The 21874-nt window shown below is 35.9% G+C and overlaps 1 protein-coding gene across 1 annotated transcript in view; it reads left to right on the forward strand.

Moving 5' to 3' along the window:
• The window catches only part of LOC306871175 (polypeptide N-acetylgalactosaminyltransferase 9), an 83521-nt gene that overhangs the window by 7357 nt on the left and 54290 nt on the right, over positions 1-21874 (forward strand). Inside the window, exons 2-3 of the mRNA XM_079418941.1 lie at positions 8135-8315; positions 19379-19545. Of these exons, the coding sequence (XP_079275067.1) occupies positions 8135-8315; positions 19379-19545 (348 nt within the window). The remainder of the gene's footprint in view (positions 1-8134; positions 8316-19378; positions 19546-21874) is intronic.

Consider the following 21874-nt stretch of genomic DNA (forward strand, 5'->3'; position numbering starts at 1 on the left):
TGCCCAACACACTCGACCCACTCCAGTTTGCATACCGCTCTACGGACGATGCAATTTCCTCCACCCTCCACCTGGCTCTTACCCACCTAGAAAATAAAGACTCCTATGTTAGAATGCTGTTCATTGACTTCAGCTCGGCATTCAACACAATAATCCCACAACAGCTCATAAATAAACTAAACCTGCTGGGCCTTAACAATTCCCTGTGAAATTGGATCCTGGACTTTCTAACCGGAAGACCTCAGTCAGTCCGCGTCGGCCACAACACCTCGAGCTCTACCACACTGAGCACAGGGGCCCCACAAGGCTGTGTGCTTAGCCCGCTGCTCTTCACACTGCTGACCCACGACTGCACTGCCAAGTTCAGCTCCAACCACATCATCAAGTTCGCTGATGACACAACAATGGTAGGTCTCATCAGCAACAACGATGACACGCACTACAGAGAGGAAGTGGCACAGCTGGCTGAATGGTGTGGCACTAACAATCTGTCCCTCAATGTGGAGAAGACAAAGGAGGTTGTGATGGACTTCAGAAGAAACTCCGTTGACCACCCCCCAATGACCATCGACAGCTCGACTGTGGAGAGAATCAGCAGCACTAAATTCCTGGGGGTGCACATCACAGAGGATCTCACCTGGACCACCAACACCAAAAAGGCACAACAGTGCCTCCACTTTCTCCGCCGGCTGAAAAGAGCAAGTCTCCCTCCACCCTTCCTCACCACATTCTACAGAGGCACCATTGAGAGTGTGCTGACCAGCTGCATCACTGTCTGGTACGGGAACTGCAGTGCTGCTGACCGCAAGACCCTCCAGCGGACAGTGAACACAGCTGCAAAGATCATCAGTGCCCCTCTCTCCTCCATCCTGGACATTTTCCTTACACGATGCTCCAGCAAAACCAACAGCATCCTGAAGGACTCCACCCATCCCTCCCACAGTCTCTTCCAGCTCCTACCATCAGGAAGACGGTACCGGAGCATCAGAGCCCGCTCCGCCAGACTGCTCAACAGCTTTTTCCCCCAGGCTGTGAGAGCCCTGAACTCAAATCACCCGCCCCCCTCTGAAACCCCATGCAAACCCCTTCCTACTGAAACATGGACCACGCCGAAGCTGCTTGACTCAAAATGTCTCTCTTTGCACATGTACAGTATTTCTGAAGCATTCGTATAGTTTGTATTTTTTTATCTTCTATTTTTTAGTTTGTATAGGGTAAATACTTATATATAGTATACTAATAGTTAGAATCTGTCAGTAGGTTAGTTGCATACAGGTTTATAGTGTTTTTTACTTCATTGTTGTATGTCTGTATTTATGTAGCACCGTGGTCCTGCGAGGCATGACATTTCGTTCCACTGTATGTCCCCACATGTAGCAGAATGACAATAAAGCTTGACTTGACTTGACTTGATAATTAAATGGATATGACCGAATGTGAATATTATTATTATTATTAATTTCTTAATATATTATTGTAATATATTATTGTTCTAATATATTTTTTTATAGATTTGTTTATAATATATTCTCTTAGACAGCTATGAGATTAAATAGATAGAAACATTTTCTGATGTTTCCCAGTTCCCAAATTTAAAGTTAAACTTAAACTGTCTCCTTAGTTAAGTCTTGTGAGCTGTAAAACAGTAACCTTTAAGTTCCTCTGGGCTCGGATCTGTATCTTGGCTTTCAGGATAGTAATAGCTTATCATGAGTGAAGTATTCATGTTACTGAGCTGCCTAAGTGCACATGCACCGAATGTGCTTCTAAAAGAAAGTGAGCTATCTGAATTGAAGCTATCTGTCAAGAAATTCAAAGCTTTTGCAAAAAGTAGCTAACAGGATGTGTTCATAAGCTGTTTCTCAAAGACAGACTACCGAGCAGCCTGTTAAAATAATGAGTCTGGAAAGGCCAGTCCATTACTGTAAAAGAGAGAATGTCACAGAGAGAGAGAGATACTCTATCCCTCTAATCAGAGATCATGAATTTTAGACACACATCCTTCACTTTTTCAGAAAAAAAGGTGTCCTATATTTTTAGCAGACAAAGTACACATTTTGAGACCATGCAAAAAAAGTCCATTAAAAGTCCATTTTCTATATTTATTACTTTAATAGGAGCAATTTTATTTTTTTGACTGCATGTTACAGTTCCAGTGCTGATGCATTTTTTTATATATATATATATTAACATCTGATGCATGAATTATTAAATGACAGGACTTTTATTCAAAACAATAATAATGATCATCCCCATTTTCTTTCTTTTTCTTAAAATTATGTATTTTGAATTACTTGTCTTTCCATTGCTATGATCTATTTTGCTTTTCATGATAAAATTAATTCAACATGGCTGACTGAATATGTTCTATATTCAGTCAGCCATGTTGAATTAATCTTATCATGAAAAGCAAATTTCATAAAAAGAAGGATAGAATCATGTGAAAGTGTAAAAGGTCATCATCAAATGTGATCTGGATGAATGATGATGCATCAGAGAGTTAAAATATCTCTTAGGATTTAGTTACCCAGATCTTGAGTAGACATACATTTATATGTATTTCTACAGGGCAAATCAAATTATGAGTTTTTTACTCCATTTTCCACATAAAAAGGCTGTAAATGTTATATATGTCCTAAAATAAATAATTATAATTTTATTTTATATTATAATAAAAAAATATATATTTTATTATACTATTTTATTTCACTTGGAAATAATATGCAGATTACCTTAAAGCTAACAAATATTTTAATATTATCTCATGGGATCTTTAAGAGGTGTTCTAATGTGTAATTCAAGTGGACACTTTGAATTGTGATTGTGTGCAGATCTGCGACATCATTAAACAATGTTACATGGTTGCTGCTTTTTTTAGTGACCTGCATTTCATAAATGTATGTATTTATGTATTCATGTCAATCTTCATGTAGAACAGAAAATGCTGAACAGTGCTAATGGTTTAGAAGAAGCTGATTAGTTTCTAGACTTCATGTTTATCTTATTACTGAGGATTTGTAAACTAGAAGCTTCCAAATCACCAGTCTCTATCATGCTCTTTTCATTTGGAGGTTGAAATAATGGCAAGAGAGCTGTAGAATTTTTTTTTGTTTTGTTTGGTTTTTTTTGAAGGGAAGAAAACGAGTAATTGCTCGTCCACGAACAGAGCCTGTTTCCTTTGTAACTTAATTTCTTCAGCTCTCTGTAATCACTGCTGTCTCTTTACAGCCTTCAAAGCGTATTATCATCAGCGTACACATTCATGCACACACACATTTACATAGACAGAGATTAAGTAGTGACTTTGAGCTGAACAGCAGGGGGAAAAAAATCTCCTTTGCCAAATTTATTAGCAGCCACTAAAATAATCTGATGAAGTCAGTTAGCTAGTTAGTTTGGAGGTGGAAAATTCCTAAATCTACTTTCATACACTCTTAAAAATACAGGTTCCAAAAGTTTTTTTGGTTGCCCAAAGAAACTTTTTTGGTGTCCAAAGAACGTTTCTTTAAAATAAACCATTTTTCTTTTTCAATTCAATTCAATTCAATTCAATTAAATTCAATTAAATACACCTTATTGTCCCCAATGGGGAAATTTGTCTTGGACCCTGGAGCCTGTGTGCTCATACACTGATCAGCATTACATTGCATAGTAAAAATCCATATAAACAGAGATAAATACCAAATCATCTAAATAATCTAAATAACCATTTTCTACTATAAAGAACCTTTTGTGCATGGAATGGGACCATGGATTGTAAAGGTTCACCATGGAGTCATCAATGCCAATAAAGATACTTTTGTTTTTAAGATTGTAGAGGCATTTGTTATATTGCCAGTCCTGCTTAAACCATTAAACCTTTTTTTTTGGCCTTAGTTGGTTTAAGATGGTCTCCCAGCCTGGATAAATTGGTGTTCAGATGATCTAGACCAGGGGTGTTCACTGTGCTTCAGAGTTTAAGCTGTGTTCACGCCATGTCATAATTACCATAATTACCATAACACTCAGAGTCAGACTTGGAATTATTCATCTATGTGGCAACACTACCAATGCCAAAGCATTCACATACACATAGAACTTGTAATTACAATTTACAGATGACTTGGACCATGTGACCACTGCACCACCTGACTGATTCATTTAGGTGCTACTTAGGCATTGATGGTACCATAGAAACGTAGAATTCTGAATCTGAGTACTTGGACAGCTCCAACTAGAACGTCACGTGTTATCTCCAAATTATGGTGATTATGACAGGGCGTGAATACAGCTTTAGCTCCAACCCCAATGAGGTCACTCCTCCATCACATTGACCTTCACATCACACAAACTGTTACATTTTACCCTGAACTACATTTCCCATCATTCATTGCACTAAGTACACACAGCTGTCTCAATCACACGCTCACACCTGAGAACCATCTCACAATCACACACCCTTTATAAACCACTTCTTTTTCACAGATCGCCGTGTATTGTTCTGCGTATAGCATTCCCCTAGTGTTAGCTGCTTTACCGAGTCATTCTGTGGTTTCTGTTCAGTTCCTGTATTGTTCTGCGTTTATTACTCTGCTAGTTTTAGCTGCGATACGGAACCTGTTTCTTGTTTTCTAGTCTGTGTTTCCTGGATTTACCCTTGACTCGCCTTTCGGACTCTGTTTGTACCTTATCTGGACTATCGCTCATGTTTCTGGATTACCCCTGTTGTCAAACCCTATGGATTATGTTCGCCGATCAAAGACCCACGCTTGCCCTTTGGATTATTTTTGTATCTCGTCTGTGCCATACCTGTTTGCCGGTGTTTTGACCCTGCTTGTGTTTTTTGACCACGTCTTTGTTTAATAAATCTTGCAAATGGAGCCGCACGTCTCGCATCTCGTTCGCTCCGTTACAATGTTAGCAGGTCCTCAACCCAAGCACATGCTCTACACTTTACCACAATGGCAATCCCCAAAACACTAACATACCAGAAAACTCTTTTAAATACAAACATAAAAGAGAACTTTATCATCTAAATAAAAATGCCTAAAATAACATTTTATTTCAAGATTTACTCCCCTTATCCAGCCCTGTGCAAAGCATGATGGGAAGGGGAAATCCACTTCCTAGTTACACAAGTAAAATCATTTATGTTCTTTCAAAATTAAAATATTGAGTTAAGCCAAAACGCAACTGTTTCAAGTCAGTTTAACACAATGCAATTGTATAAGTGGGAAACCTAACATAATGGTGTTAAATGAAAATGATTTTTTTAAAATAAACTGAACAGTGTTGTAGAATCATTTTTTTGAGTGAACCACAAACTTCCATGCAAGCTGGTTGGAAACTCTGCAGGAAATCAGCCATAAAGAGCATGATTGGACGTTTTTGGTCTAGAAAACCCAGCCAAGTTGGTTTTCAGCTGGTTTAGTTGTTGAGAGTTGCTGAAATCATGTTTGGTCTCATGCTGTATCGCGTATCTTGTCAGTGTGTGCACTTGCTTGGCCATTTTTAGTGATTAATAGGAAAGTGGGTTCAGCTGAATTGTAGTAGTGATTTGTTAGATAGGTATAAAAAAGATTATTATACCGCGGCAGCCCTCGTGTGACGCCCTCTTAGTGTGAAGACCAAAGAGTGTAAAGATCATCGACTACCGTGCGACTCCACCGGGCTAGGACCGGATATTAGTATCGCTTTTTATTTTTACTTTATAATTTTTTTTCCTTTATATGTTTACTATTGAAATGTTGTTGTTGTATGCATTTGTCAATTTGATTTAATTTCTGTATTTTCTTAAATGGGGGTGTATAGAGTATTTACAGAGTGTTAACTTTTAGTTTTAGTTACTTTTTCTTATTTGTAAGTCGCTTTGGATAAAAGCGTCTGCTAAATGACTAAAAGTAAAGTAAAAGTAAGTAGTTGGTTGGCCAGCACTTGACAGTTGGCTAAAGCCCTCTAAATCAACTTAGACTGTTTTGTTTTTTGTTACATAATGGGGTTGTTGGCGAAAATGTTATTTGATAGCTTTTCGAACTGTATGATATGTTCATGAAAATTATATGATGTTGCTCTCAACATTTTGGGTTGTATTAGCAGAACGCTGCATTAAGTCAGTGTGACATGCTGTTTCTCTCTGCCATAGACAGCCGGCTCTTAGGGATTAGTGTCAAAATGCCAGGCCGCTGTGTAATAGAATTCTCTCAAAACAGCCAACAGAGGCAGCCTTCGAGACAATGGCAATAACAATGACAGTGAAAGAGACACAAACCCTCAGACATTTACAGAGAGGCATTACCATTTCAGCTCCAGCTTGTGAGAAAACCTCATGATCCAAGAACTCAGTCTCCAAGGCAAGTCAACACTCTGGGAGGTCACAACTGCCAGGAGGAGAAGTGCAGCCCTGGGATGCTTTATGTAGATCAGCTGGGACGGAGCCATTTGTGGTGCAAGTCTGGTTTATAGGGTTGAGGGTGGAATAGGCTTTAATGCTGCACCAACTGCTGTTTGTGGAACCGACTGCTTTGGATTCCAAGACACAATTTCGACGTTTGATTGCCAAGCACGGTTACCCCCCAGAGCCGAACTATCCAAGCAGACCTTCTCAAAAAACACTCAGAGTAATTGTGTGAAGATTCATATAAAGTCTAATGATGTTTGTGAAAGGATAACCTCATGATCAAAGAAGCTCTTTGCCTGGTGGACTAGATTTCAACTGTGTGGACATTCAGAGTTATGATGAGAGAGATTCATGAAATATAATTCCTTAGCACAATACAAATGAAGCAATAAGACACTTGTGAATTTACAGTCAACTAATTTTTATATATACTTTTTATTAAAATAATTTAATTTTAGTACTTAAACTTATTTATTTGCCAAGACAATATTTCTATTTTCGTCTAGTTTTAATTTTTTTTTATCTGATATTATTTGTAATACAACAGCATTGTTGTAATATGTTATGATGAAAAATATTTTTAATATTTTTAATGTGCTTCTAAAACTTTTCTAAATACTTAATTTCACTGATTACTTAATGCTTTTTTGTATTTTATGCATTGTTTTAGGTAGTTTTAAACTGAATTTATGTATTATATATGCACTTTCACTGAAAATACATTTATTGCCTATTGCTTTTAGAATACGACAGCAAAAACAAAATGCTAAAACACAGATGTTATCATATAAATGTCTAATAGTCATAATATTGATTAGCTAAAAAATCAGCCAAGAACTTTTTTAGATAGCTGTAGATTAGTTGCCAAGCTACATAGCAACATTAATATAGAATGTACAGTCGTATAAATGCTTTGCTTGGCATCAACAAGCCACATTTAAACTATTATTGAATTATTTTTAATGCGGTTATATTCTGAGATGTAATTGCACAGTTTATGAATTTAATTGTAATTCAAAGCTTTAAAATGAACATCCTTGGATCATGCACTTATTTCAGAAACGTGATAGAAATTTTACGTAGTCATTAATAATGCAGTGAAACACATCATTTTGCTCTTTTAAATGTCACAATGAAACGGCATCTTTAATAAGTCTGTTACACTTTTTTCATCTCTTTAAAAGAGCACGGCAAAGGTTTAAATCCTGTCTTTCAAATAACATGTCAATTATTCCGATTTAAAACTTCACCAGTTCACGAATATTGAACAGAAAGACTAATGAATGTAATTAAGAACAACTGTATGGCGATCACTATCGGATATAGTGGATTTATTCTTTTTTGTCACATTCTTTGGGTGCCAAACTGCACAGCATTTGAAGTGCCGGAAACAACCCCTGCATCAGTCCCATTCTAATTGGCATAGAGCCAGAGAGCAGATTAGACATTTTAGGTGTATTTCCAAAGGGAAAGAAGTCTTACTCTGTACTGACAACCCTTTAAACAGTTCACTTGCTTTCCACCTTTTCTCCCCGGGAGGTCTGTATGAAAGAGGTGACAAAAGGTGAAGGTGGTGTCTTGGTGTCCAACATCCAATTATCGCTCTGTACACTTGTTCAGCGGTTGTGATTTGTGTGTCACACTGGTGGGTTCTCCCGCATTAATGAACCCAGTTTCACTGCACCGTTCTTATGGGATATCCTGACCATTGTCATGTTAACCGAAGTCAAACCTGCTTTTCCCCACATTGCTTGGCAGGTCTAGCCAAGCCCATGGGTCTGGTGGAGGGTCCTGGAGGTCTGGGACAGGGCGGTGCAGCAGCCACGCTGGGGGAGGACAGCCGAGAGACCGAAGGAAGGTACGAGGAGTACGGCTACAATGCCCAACTGAGCGACCGCATCTCCTTGGACAGGAATATTCCAGACTACAGGCCGAAAAAGTGAGTATGCTGCAGTGATTTTAAACACAGAACATGCCCTTGGAGGTTGAGATAAGAATAGATGTTGAGCCGCAGTGTGGTAAGGCATTTGTTCTAGTCTCTTTCACACTCCTTTTTGAAAAAGAAAAAAAAAAACGCCATTTAATGCAATTTAACTTCTATCTGATTCATTTGTTTTTTTTGCCAGTCTTATCTTTGTATTATATTAGGTTACACTTTATTTTCATAGTCCACTTTAGATCTTGTACTAACTATAAGTAGCTTTGCAACTACATGTCTACTAACTCTCAGAGTAGACTGTTAGGTTAGGTTTAGGGTTAGTAGAAATTAACAAAGTTTCTAATAGTCAGTATGTTGAATGTTGTAGACCCATCAAAATAAAGTGTTAGAAGATATTAAGCAGACAGTCTACTAATACTCTAATAAATGTTGACATGGAGTTGCAAAGTTACTTACTGTTAGTAGAATGTCTAAAGTGGACTATCAATATAAAGTGTTATAATATATTATATTATATTATATTATACTTAGTCCTGTCAAACGCGATTAATCACATCCAAAATAAAAGTTTTTGTTTACATAATATATATTTGTGTGCTGTATATATTTATTATGTATATATAAAGACACACACATACAGCATATATTTAGAAAATATTTACATGTATATATTTATGTTCATATAAATTCTATCATATATAAACATATTTAATATATAAATGTAACATATTTTTCTTATATATATATATATATATATATATATATATATATGCATGTGTGCGTATTTATTTATTTATTTATATATATATATATATATATATATATATATATATATATATATATATATATATATAAAATAAATATACAGAGCACACACATATATTATGTAAACAAAAACTTTTATTTTGGATACGATTAATTGCAATTAATCGTTTGACAGCACTACTTATATATTATATTATATTAATCTGTTTAATTTTTTTGTTGAGTTATTTTGAGTTTTTGGCATTTTTATTAAGTTTTGCTTTTACATGTTTATATAGTTTATTTTTGTTTTATTATTATTTATTATATTATGTTTATTTCAGTTTTATGCATCAAGTTAGACTAAAAGTTAATACTGTATTTTATGTAACCAATATAAATGTTATATTATTTTAGTAAACCCCCTTTTTTAATTTCAAGTAACAATTTTTACAATTTTTTTTTCAAATTTTCTGCTTGGTTTGTCTATACAATGAATGTTTTACTTTCATCTTATGGATAAAAACAGTATCTTTTATCATGTTCAACAGAAGAAAGAAACATATAGAACAAAATAAGTGTAAACCATGACTGAATTTTCATTTTGGGGTGAACAATTGCTTTAATTATTTACAGGAAAATGTTCACAAGATATTTGAAAACATTCGCTCCGTTCTTTGATACTTTCAGGAGGAAAAAGGAAATTTGGGGTTGTACACAACAAGCTGTGACCTTATTTGCTACTTTGATTTGTCCTGCCATAAATGTCATTGCCCTTTAAAACCAACTACACCGCAGGGTTGATTATCAGACGGTGTTATACAAAGGAAAGGGGTTTATAAATAGCCCAGTGGCTGAATCACTTCCCACATTTTAGCATTACAACGCCCTTCAGGGGAGAATCACATTAATAGAGTCAATAGCTAGCATTGAAAAAGCATTGTGTTAGGCAAAGAAAATATTACTGTGTGGAATAGTATCCTTGCCCACTAGGACAGTATTAATGATAGGAATGTTAATAATGCAGCAACAGTGCAGGGGTGTTTTATATGGGGGGGAAACGACCTTAGAAACAGCACTGGAATATTAATGGTCATTCATAAGAAGTTATATATTTAGAACATGACCCAAAGCACAGATCCAGTGATTGAGACGAGATAAGCGTATCCAGCCTTTCTTTTGAAAATTAGCGTGGTTTGTTGCGGTTAATGCTGGTCAACTGCCAAAAAACTATAGCTAAAATGTGAAATTTTGAAAAAATCCTAGACAAAACTTGCTTTTTTCACATTGATGGGTCTAAATTGTAGGTTAGGCTATTGTAGATGAGGTTGCCTTGCAGTTGTTGGGATTCAAGCTGTGTGTAAATCACGATTCATTGTGTGCGTTCGTCTTGGCAGTAATGCCTCCGCTTGCATCCCTGATAAACACAATCATTCACGCTCCTGCACACAAACAGGTGTTATCTAAGATATCTCCGTGTGGCTTGCACAATCCAAGGCATCACAAATCTGACCCTCAACGCTGCACGAAGGGAAGGTCCTGTTATATGCCTCGTTATGAGAATGAAAACATAATTGTAATGATTTCTTTAACACGTTGGTAGAACAGGGTAGAATCGTGGAAAATAATTCATAGACTCCTTGTTTGGTAAGAAACATGAAAAATTGTCTGCTCGCAGTCCTCACTGTCACAGTTTTGCGTTTTACACTGTAAAATGTGTTTGCCTCATCTCTTGTGCAGTGCTAAAATACATATACAGTATACACTACCAATTGAATGTTGGTAGGATTTTTTTTTTTATGTTTTTAAAAAGACATCTCTTGTGCTTATTAAGGCTGCATTGATTTGATCAAAAATACAGTAGGAACTGTAATGTTGTGAAACATTATTACATTTAACTGTTTTATGTTTTAATCTTTTTAAATGTAATTTATTCCTGTGATGGCAAAGTTGAGTTTTGAGATGCCATCATTCCAGACTTCAGTGTCACATGATCCTCCAGAAATCATTCTAATATGCGGATTTCCTGCTCTCAAGAAACATTTATTATTATTTTCAATGTTGAGAACTGTTTAATGTAACCATTTTCATTTTTAATATGTTTTAAAATTGTATTTATTCCTGTGATGCCAAAGTGTATTTTTAGCTGCAATGCTAAATAATTTTTTTTGTGGTAACTTTTTTGTTGTTTCTGGATTTGTTGATGAATAGAAAGTTCACAGAATTGTTTTAAATAGAAATCATTTGTAACATTATAAATGCCTTTACTGTCAATTTTGATCAATTTAATGCTTCCTTTCTGTATAAAAGTACTTACTGGCCCCAAAAAGATTAGAAAAAGGGAAATTCAGTTTTCATAATTGAATTCCACACATTTCCTGAGCAGGAAATGATTCTAGTGGAGGCAACAATGTCTGACATGAAATTATGAATTTCTTACAAAATAAGAATTTATTCTTTTAGATGTTACTGCACCATAACAACTGATAGTAGATCTTTTGAATTATTAATATAAATGATCTGCACCAGATGAAGATTTGAAATAATACCTCGCACGGGAGCATTGAAATTGTGGCTGTTTGTTTCCAAAAGTGGACATTCATTCTCATTAAATGTGTGACCAGATCCTTCTTACAAGGTTGCTTTTCCATAATAGTGGAAATCTGTTTTTCACAACTACATACCGTATCTTATCTGATCCTGAAGCAAACCGAAAATGAGGAAAGTACACACTATACTACACACATTATACCATTCACAGCTTTGTAGACAACTTTGTAGATTGTTAATGGCTTTAATCAGCAAGGATCCATTAAACTGGACAAAAGTGACAGCAAAGGTTTTTAAAAAAAAATAATTATATTTCAAATAAATGCTGTTCTTTTGAACTTTCTACTCACCAAAGAATCCTGAAAAAGGTGATTTCTGAAGGGAATGTGACACTGAAGACGAGTGATGATGCTGAAAATTCAGCTTTGTCATCACAGCAATTAATTACATTTTAAAGTACACTCTAAAAAAATGGTGCTATATAGCACTAAAATGGTTCTTGGCTCGTAATAGGGGAACCACTTTTGGTGCTATGTAGCACCATATCTTTAAAGGTGTCATACAGCACCTTTGTCAAATGGTGCTATGTAGAAGCATAAGAGGTGCCATATTGCATTGTATTTCTTCAACAAAAATGGTGCTAAACAGCACCAACAGTGGTTCTTTGGCTCATAAAGAACCTTTAAAGGGCGCTTAACAGTTTCTTTGTACGGCAGTGTTGCTATATAGCACCTTAATCACCCAAAGAACCGCTGAAGAACCATACAGGAGCTTAACAGGTTCTGTATATGGTAGCGGTGCTATATAGCCCCTCAGTCATGCCAAAGAACCACCGAAGAACCACCTGAAGCACCAAGATTTGGTGTTATGTAGCACCAAAAGTGGTTCCCCTATGATTACGAGCCAAAGAACCACTTGTAGTGCTATATAGCACCATTTTTACATGTATATTAAAACAGATGTTTAAATTTGTAATAATATTTTACAATACTACTGTTTTTACTGTGTTTTTAATCAAATAAATCCTAATAAAAAGTAATATATTTAAAATCCATTTATTTCATACTAAGTACTGTTCAAATGTATTAACATATTTACTGACATGTCACTCAAGACTTTACTGATATAAAAACTATAACTAAACTTTGTTTGGTAGGGTGACCATATGGGCCATTTTTACGAGATGCGTCCTGGTTTTAGGCAATATAAAAATCCTGGCTAGGACGTTCTGCAGCTCTAGTGTGCGGACATCATTACATGAGGTTTATAGATGGTTTACTGTGTGTTTGTTTAGGTCATTGCTGGGTGGGTTTGGTCTTTGTGGTGTCTGTGCCTTGGAGCCCGGGGTCTGTTGGTCCGGTCCTGTAGAGGACACAATCTCTTACACTGAGCCAGCAGCACCGAGCCTCAGAGCGGTTTGTGTGTCTGATGCTGATGCCCTGCAAACAGTTGTTGATGTGTTTCTTGGCTAATTGAGGAGTCATTCTCCAAAGGCCTTTGATGTCCAGAAGGGGCAGTGCATTGATGGCCGTTTCTCTTTAATGCATGTTTAATTGCAGATCTCCGGGATACCTGTTTCTTCAGTCTCTCTGGTCAAAGGCCTAATTGATCTGCTTTCTCAAACAAAGGCAGCAGATTTTTATGCAGCCACAAGAAAAGTAGTCTCTTTAAAAGGTCAAGCTGACCTTAGCTCAAAGGACTTGACGCAAATTAATTTACCACCAAGCGAAGAAAACAAATCGATATAACTACATCAAGGAGCCATTTTATTATTGACTCAAGCATGGAGGAGGAAACTGTATGCAAGGAGACTGAACGTTCACAAGTAAATGAAATGCATTGGCATCAGGAAAGTGTTCACATTTCGAGACGACATATAAAAGAATAGATGGATTGTTTTTTTTTGTGAGCCGTTATTTAGCGGGAATGAGATCAAAAGGGTGTTGAGATCTATCAACACTCCTTCTTGTACCGATGAGATGTTTTCAGTGAAAACATGATGCAGTGACAAGCCAAGTTATGATTTTTGAGCAGAGGTATATGATCGCAATCAGCAGGTTGCTTCTAGACTGAAACCAGAACGCAGATGCAGTGTTAGAGGTTAATGTGAAGTCTTATAGAGAGAAATGATTCAGGGAGAGGCAGAGAGAGAGATAGGAATACATCTTAATCTAAGTGTCTGTTTCTGTCATGCTTTGTTCCAGGTCAAATTATGATAACTGGACAGCCAGCTTTGGCTCTATTTCACACGGATGAGTCCATCTCTCATCCTGCTACAGCCTGTAGCTGCCTACCCCTGTCCAGCCGTACAAATTCAGATTTGAGCAATGGCCTAGATTGCAGATGGTAACTAGAGCAATGAAAGTGTAAAATTACTTATGGTCGTGAAGCTAAATGTATAACCGGCACACACTGTGTGGGAAAAGCATCTCTGACATTTGAAATGCACATACAGATTCTTCTGATTTGATAGGTCAGCTGTAAATGAATATGAAAAGTGGAAATGATTTTATGGAAAAATACTTACAGAAGTCTCTTATGCTCTGGACTTGATTTATTTAATCAAAAATACGGTATGAATGAATGAGGCATTTATTTACTATGCACTACTGTACAGTCTCTCAGATTGTGAAATATTATTACAATAATAAAAAAAAAAGTTCTATTTGAATATATTTTAAAATGTAATTTATTCCTGTGATGGCAAAGCAGCCATTACTCCAGTTTTTAGTGCCACATAATCTTTCAGAAATCATTCTAATACGCTGATTTATATCTATGTGTTGTGTGTGTAAAATAATGTAATAATATGTGCCTGTATACATTTTTTAAATCTCATGTGTAATTTTTTGCTTTACAAAATGTGTAATTAACAATAAATAGAAAAAGAAAGAAATTACCTGAAAAAATAAATATACTAAAATGTATTTGAAATATATTTATTTCATGCTAAGTATACTACAAATACATTTTCAATGTCTGCTAAATTGGAACAGTTAATTTTGTGATCAACACCCTTTAATTGTGCGGAAGTAGTGCAACTAAAGACATACTGAAATGTATTTGATTGTGCTAAAGCAGAACTATTGCAAGTATACTTTATTAGAGACAGATATTATTCCAAGATCATACAATTCTCATCAATAATGACATTAAAACACATTTTAGGCTTAATATTAAGAAATGTGCATTGTGCACAAGTAATACTCCAAATAAAGTACAAAGTGATATGTCAGTAAATATGTTAATATTGAACTTTACTTAGTATGAAATAAATGGATTTTAAATATATAAATTTTTTACTAGGGTAAAGCTTCTTAGGTAAAACTATCTTTATGAATGTTTATAAATATAAAGATTAAAAATTGTCTTGTTTTCCAGTGTTGACGTGATGTTGCATTGTTGTTTTGGCTGTTTCACCTGAACGCGGCGGTGCTTTTCACTCCTGTGATAACACGTAGAAGGATTTACTTGGATTTATTTGATGCATTCATGCACATTTTGTTGAAAAATACTGCTGGTGACATCAGTTTTGTATTCATGGTGCTTTGCATGAGCAGTTGAGGAAGAAAAAAAAAAGGATTGGAAAAACAGCAACCTGCAGGGAAGCAAAGAAAAAATGCTTTAATGGCCTGATCAATCAAACCTTCCTTATGCTGCTATGGCTGCAGAACCACACGGTATTAGAGGACTGTTATAAATAGCTTTGAATGATATTTGCACAGCTGTCACTGTTGAAACTATCATAATATTTTGTTTTTATGCACTGGATGTTAGTCATAGCTGTATGCTTGCTTTAGCACTGTCTAGCTGATATAAGCAATATTCCATAAATATGCTTGCTTTCCTTTATTTATTTTTCTCCAAGGCCCATTGCCCATGATTTAGTCCTAGAATTGATCAATTGGATATATTTAGACTGTAGTTTGGATAAAAGTGCCTGCAAAATGAGTAAATGTAATTTAAGGTGAAGTACAATCATCACTGTTTTTATCAGTTTTAGTTTAATATAGTTGAGATACTGATATAGTTTGATCGTTGTTGTTTTTTTCTATTTCATTTTCTGGTTTTAGCGGTTTTGTGTATTTTTGTTCCCTTTACTTATAGTTTGCATGCACTTTTACAGATCAAGCTGGGATTTTAGAAGGATTTTTAACACCTAATGTGAATTGTGTTTTGGTAGTGTTGCGTCATTTCAGGCTGACTGTTCTCCACCTGCAGTTAAAACACAAAACATCACCATTATGACTCACAAAGACTACAGTATGTGGCTGTTTCACACGTGTGAGTGTGTGGGTGCAAGTGTGCACTGTCTTGTGAATTCACACAGGGAAAGCTCTTGCTCCATATTGGGTGAGGGGATTTTCGCTGAGGGGAGTAGAGCCATTAAATATTATTGACTGGCAGCAGGGGGCTCAATGAACATTATCTGTGTCCGAGAGAGGGAAAAATGTCATTTTTTTCTGTTGAATGGGCTTGAGAAATTACATAGCTTAATAGATATATTTTTAGGCGTGCTTGTCTGTATATTTTTATATAATTCAAATATTTTTGATGGCCTCGTCGGGTCTTATTCGTGATGTAAATCCATCAATCCATTCTTGCATAAACGGTTGCACTGAAGCAAGCATTTTATGAAAGCCTGTTTTTTTTACATCGATTTACTGGACTCGTTCTGCTGATTAAGGCCCTTAGATGTTACCCAACTATAGAGGGCAATTTATAGCTGCTGTAAACAATGTTAGCCTAATAGGCATCTTGCTAACTTGTCTATTTTAGACTATGCCATTGAACTAGACGGCGTTAACCGTATCCCTCCTCTCCAAATCTCCGTCCTTCAAAGACAATGCAGCAAACCCCAGTGTGTAGTATGACTGACAGGCAGAGGCACGACTCTAGGATTTCTGATGGGCTGTAACACACCACGGTCAGATCCTTTTTGCTGTTTACAGAGCCTTGGGCTAAAACAGAGACTTGTATGATTTCACAGGACACCTACAGTATTTCAGTGATATCTATCAAATAGGGATTTTATGCTTGTTATTCCAAAAAAGGCATAACCATATTCAGGATTCAGCATAAACAGCTAATATTTGTGTTAGTGTGATAGTATGATTGTGTTAGACTAGGCGCAATTACCTTCTCTCCTCAAATCGTTACAGAAAATAATTAATGGAGATTATAATGAAGTAAATGTCCGTGCATAAATTGCCACAGTCATTATTTTAGTGGACCATTAGTCATCTGGGATCAGTAATTGTTGTTTTGCAGTAAGAATGAGAAAAAAAAGTTCTGAATGCTATCAGCTAATCTACGAATCACATGTGTGCCAAACTGGGGGCCTGGATCAACTACAGATCCATTCAACCCTTAATATACATTTATAAAGGGATCATAATATTTTTATATACTTTTATTCTCTTGGATGACTTATTTGAGTATACCTTTTTGTAAGCAGACAACTTTGGCGTTACTCAATGTGATTGCCTAGAGAATTTTAATCTGCTAAATGCCAAACCTAGTCTCTGTAATCGTATTTTATGAAATATAACCTATTCCTGAGCTCTATAATCCTCAGCCATATCAAAAGAGCTGAGAGTAAGTCCATACGGGCAGGAGCCTCATGCTGTTTTCCCAGAGCTTAGGACGGCTGAGGGAGGGATTTCACAGTGAGATGTTGATCAAGAACTTATGGTTGCCATAGTAACCAGTCAGCATTTACAATGTGCAATAAAGGCTATGTTGGCATGCCTCGATTTTTGCCACAAGAAGAGGGGTAAATGTGGGAATGAATTTAGGCTTTTTAGTGGCTTGTTAGGTTTTGTGCACATATTTATTAGTGGCAAGACAACGCATCTTTAGCTTTGAGACGTCAGGTCGTATTTTAGTTGTCTTGTACTTATATAGGAACTCCTCTAGGGGTCCTAAATGTAATGAAATGCTTTATGTTTCCAATATACTGTAGCTTTGCACCAGAGATATAAAGATATTCATGCAACGCATGCAGTTGAGAGTAATCCAGAATGGTGCTTAAATCGCGTTTGGTCTCGTACTGTATCGTGTATCTTGTCAGTGTGTGCACTTGCTTGGCCATTTGTAGTTGATAAACAGGAAAGTGGGTCCAGCTGAATTGAAATGATCATTTGTTGGTTTGGTATAATAAAGGTTATTATACCGCGGCAGCGGTCGCGGCAGTCGTCGTGTGAAGCCCTCTTAGTGTGAAGACCAAAGAGTGTAAAGACCATCGACTCTACCGTGCGACTCCACCGGGCAGGGACACCGGCAAGGGATAGTAGTAGCTTTTTATTTAATTTTTTCATTGATATGTTTATTATTGAAATGTTGTTGTTATGCATGTGTTAATTTTATTTAATTTCTTTATTTTCTTAAATATGTGGGTAGATAGTATTTATAGAGTTGTAACTTTTTAGTTTTAGTTACTTTTTCTTATTTGTAAGTCGCTTTGGACAAAAGCGTCTGCTAAATGACAAAAGTAAAGTAAAGTAAGTAAACAAAATCTGAGACAAAAAGGCCCATTTATATCAAGGACGATAACTAACGATAACTGGGTATAGTTTTAACAATCATTCTTAAAAAACAAATCGCAGCATCCACAACACAACTGTAATGACACAGAGGAACAATATTGTTGGAATCGCTTTCAACCTTTTTTTCTAGCTGAAAAATGATAAAAGCATTGACAGCTAATCAGAATCCATCCTGCTTTAAAGAGCTCTAGCATTTGTGCATCCTGTGCTTATAATAAACAGAATGTCTCTTATCTATAGTTATTGTTCTTGGTGTGAACGGGCCTTATGTCACATCATAAAATTCTTATGGTTATGGTTCGACAAGTTAGTAAACATTCAAATCCTGCTCACAGTGTGGAGAAAGATGATGCCTCTCCCTTTATGTATGGCATTTTTCATTTTGGCATTTTCATTGCATTTAATTTTTAACTCTTTCTCTGCCAATGATGGAATTTTCTGGCTTTCCTTGTTTTCACTTTTACATGGTAGTGTGCTCTGTTACACATCTTCTGAAAGAATACGGAATCTCTGAGTCAATACACGGTGAAGAAGCAGAAACAAGCATGCAAACCGATACATATGTAAAATATCATGATCATCAAACTTTAAACAGAATATAAATCAAAACTGACGAATGCTACCAAATTAATTGTCGACCCAGGAATCTGTACAGGACTGTGAAGCTTTGGGGGTGTTGATAGAAGCGAGCTACTCCATCTATGTTTTGGTCATCTGAATCTGGTCTCTGAATCCAATCTGGACATGCTTTTCTCATGCTTTTTAGTCAAAATGTATGAAACTTGCCTACTGTGTATTCATTGTTGATTTAAAAAAAAGAAAAGAATGCATTAAGCTAGAATAAAACAGTTAGTTTTTTTTTTAAAGCAGAGACTGTTCTTTCTTTTGATGTATTGCATGTTCAGACATTTCTGAAAATGATCAAAAATGCTGGCGGTGACTGGCAACTTTAAAAAAAAAAATGCGGGCGGGGAAAGATTCATGTGAAACAGAATATTTAGTGGTTGAGACTTTCTTTTTTTTATTATTTAAACAATAAAATAGTAATATTATTTATAAATAAAAATGATACAAATAAAAAAGCAGAGTCATACACAATAAAACCTGAAAAATATACTACAAAAATGCTTATGGTCAGTATTTTCCGAAATAATGTAAACTTATTAAATGTTCTGACTATAAAGCTGCTAACTGATACACTGATGTCTGTTTTCTGTCCAGGTGTAAGCAGCTGACCTACACTGAGGACCTTCCCCAGATCTCTGTCGTCTTCATCTTTGTGAATGAAGCTCTGTCTGTCATCCTGCGGTCTGTACACAGCGTGGTCAACCATACCCCGGCACACCTGCTCAAAGAAATCATACTGGTGGACGACAACAGTGACAGCGGTAGGGACGCATCCCTTTGTGTTTCCATTAATGATTTATTGCTTTATTTTCACTAAAACGAATACAGCTGCTTAACGTTTACCAGTTTCTCTTGTTGCTCCAGACGTAAAAGCCTTTATAAAGAAAGTGTACATAAAATACCGCGTGAATAAACACAGCACGGCATCCTCTGATAAAGTATGACTAACCTGTTTAGGTATGCCGTAACGGTCTGTGTTTTATCTGAGCAAACAAACATTATTGCTGCTGGGTTAGAGACTGCGCTTAAAGACTAACAAAAAGAGGAAAAATAAACAGCAAGAGACAAACACCGCAAGAGTAAACCTTTCGGTGTGTACTCTTGCACACAGCTTAAAGTTTATAAATAAGCTTTAAAAGGAAAAACAGATTGTTCATTTTTTTGAGACATTATTTACAGTTCCCATGTTTTGCAGTCGTTTTATCTGATCAAACTGCGCTGAAGTATTGGACTGACTAAAGTAGTGATGATTCTAGCATTTGAGCATTTTTCATTACTGTGACAGCAGCTGCTCAGCTGTGCTCAAAATAGTGTAGCTTTTTTCAGTAATGAACTATTTTTTTGGTGTCATATAAAAATATGTTTTCTGTGTCACGTTATTTATTGCATACAGCCTTAAAACCAAGCGAGGTGGAGCAATAATGAACCATTCTCTTCTAGAATCCTCTTCATCGCTGTTGGGTTTAGTTCATATGAGTGCAGGTTTGGCTCAGGATTGGAGGCACATAGAGGCTGCAAAGGGCGCGCTCATGAACACCCTTCTGAATCATAAAATGATAAATGGGATACCCTACAAGCTCGTGGACCTCATGAACATACGTGAATGAAGGCCACGAGACTGCAATCTGCATCGAGTGTGCCATTTGACACAGGGCCACTCTCTGAAATATTGTGTGAAATTCATTTTAGTGATTTGGTTCATTCTTCTGATCACAATTAAACTTTTTTTTTTTTTTTTCAGTAGTTCTCTGAGTCCTCAATTGAATAGAGTTTCTGGAAATCATTGCACTCTATTTTTACCCTTTACGAAGTAAATTATTTAATCAAAAATACAGTAAAAACAGTAGTATTGTAAAATATTATTACAATAAAAAACATTTTTATTACTAAATTTATTATTTTTATTTATTGCTATTTATTTATAATGTTATAATGTTTTTATTTCAAATAAATGGTGTTCTTTTTAACTTTCTATTTATCGAAGAAGCCTATGAATATTATCATGGTTTACACAAATATATGCAAAAACTGTTTTTAAAACTATGATAATAAACATTATTAGTAACTGAGCACCAAATCAGCATATTAGAATAATTTATAAAGCATCATGTGACACTGAAGACATAAAAAAAAGTTATTTTAAATCATAATAATATTTCACAGTATAAAAGTTTTTACTGTATGTTTGATCAAATAAATGCAGCCTTGGCAATAATTATTTTAAAATTAAATAAATAAAAGACAAGCAAAAACCTTTGATTAGTAGTGTATGTATTATTATTATTATTTTTTTTTTTACATGATACTTTTCTATATTCTAGTATACTCCTAAATGTTGTTAAAATTTCCCTTTTAGCAGATATACTTGATATATATTTAAAAAGGCAGTACTTCTCAATTTTGTTTGTGAAAAAAAGAGGTATGCACAGAGGTGGAGCGTTGTGGAGAACAGATGACTGGCCAGTACTGCTATCTCCTCAATTTGTTGTTATCTCACACACTCAGCTTCTCTGGATGTGCCGTTGACCGTTTCTAATTTCATATGTTAATTTCCTGCTGATGCTTCAGCTTCTTCCAGCTGACATTAAACTGTTAACATGCAAAGGTTGCCTACTTGACCTTTTCTCAGCGCTGTAGCTTGTCGTCTCCGGTTTGGGGCCCAAAAAACGGCTGGAGGTACAGGTGCCCTCACCACTTGAATAATGAATTGACCTTAGCGAGTGTGTCTCTGTCTCTCTAAGTCTTCTGTCCATTATGAAGACGTTTAATAGAGTTCCGTTCTCGTGTTACACTATTCACTGAAGCCAATAAGTTTTTTGTCCTCCTTTTCTCCATCATCCCTGTCTGTTTGGATTAATCTCAGCTGAATCCTGTTACGCAGGGTAGCATTCATTCTCACCTTGTGAATAATATTAAGGGACATTGCGTCTATTTTTCTCATCTTATCAGACACGGAGTGATATTGCGCCCTTGAAATTCGATTCATTTAGACGTCGCTTGTAAACAGATAATAATGGGCTTCATTCCAAATGAAAATAAATTTAGGCCCTTTAGATGAAGAGTTTGTTTGATACTTTTCAAGGACATTCT

This window comes from Barbus barbus (genome assembly GCF_936440315.1).
Source record: "Barbus barbus genome assembly, chromosome: 6".
NCBI classification, from domain to species: domain Eukaryota; kingdom Metazoa; phylum Chordata; class Actinopteri; order Cypriniformes; family Cyprinidae; genus Barbus; species Barbus barbus.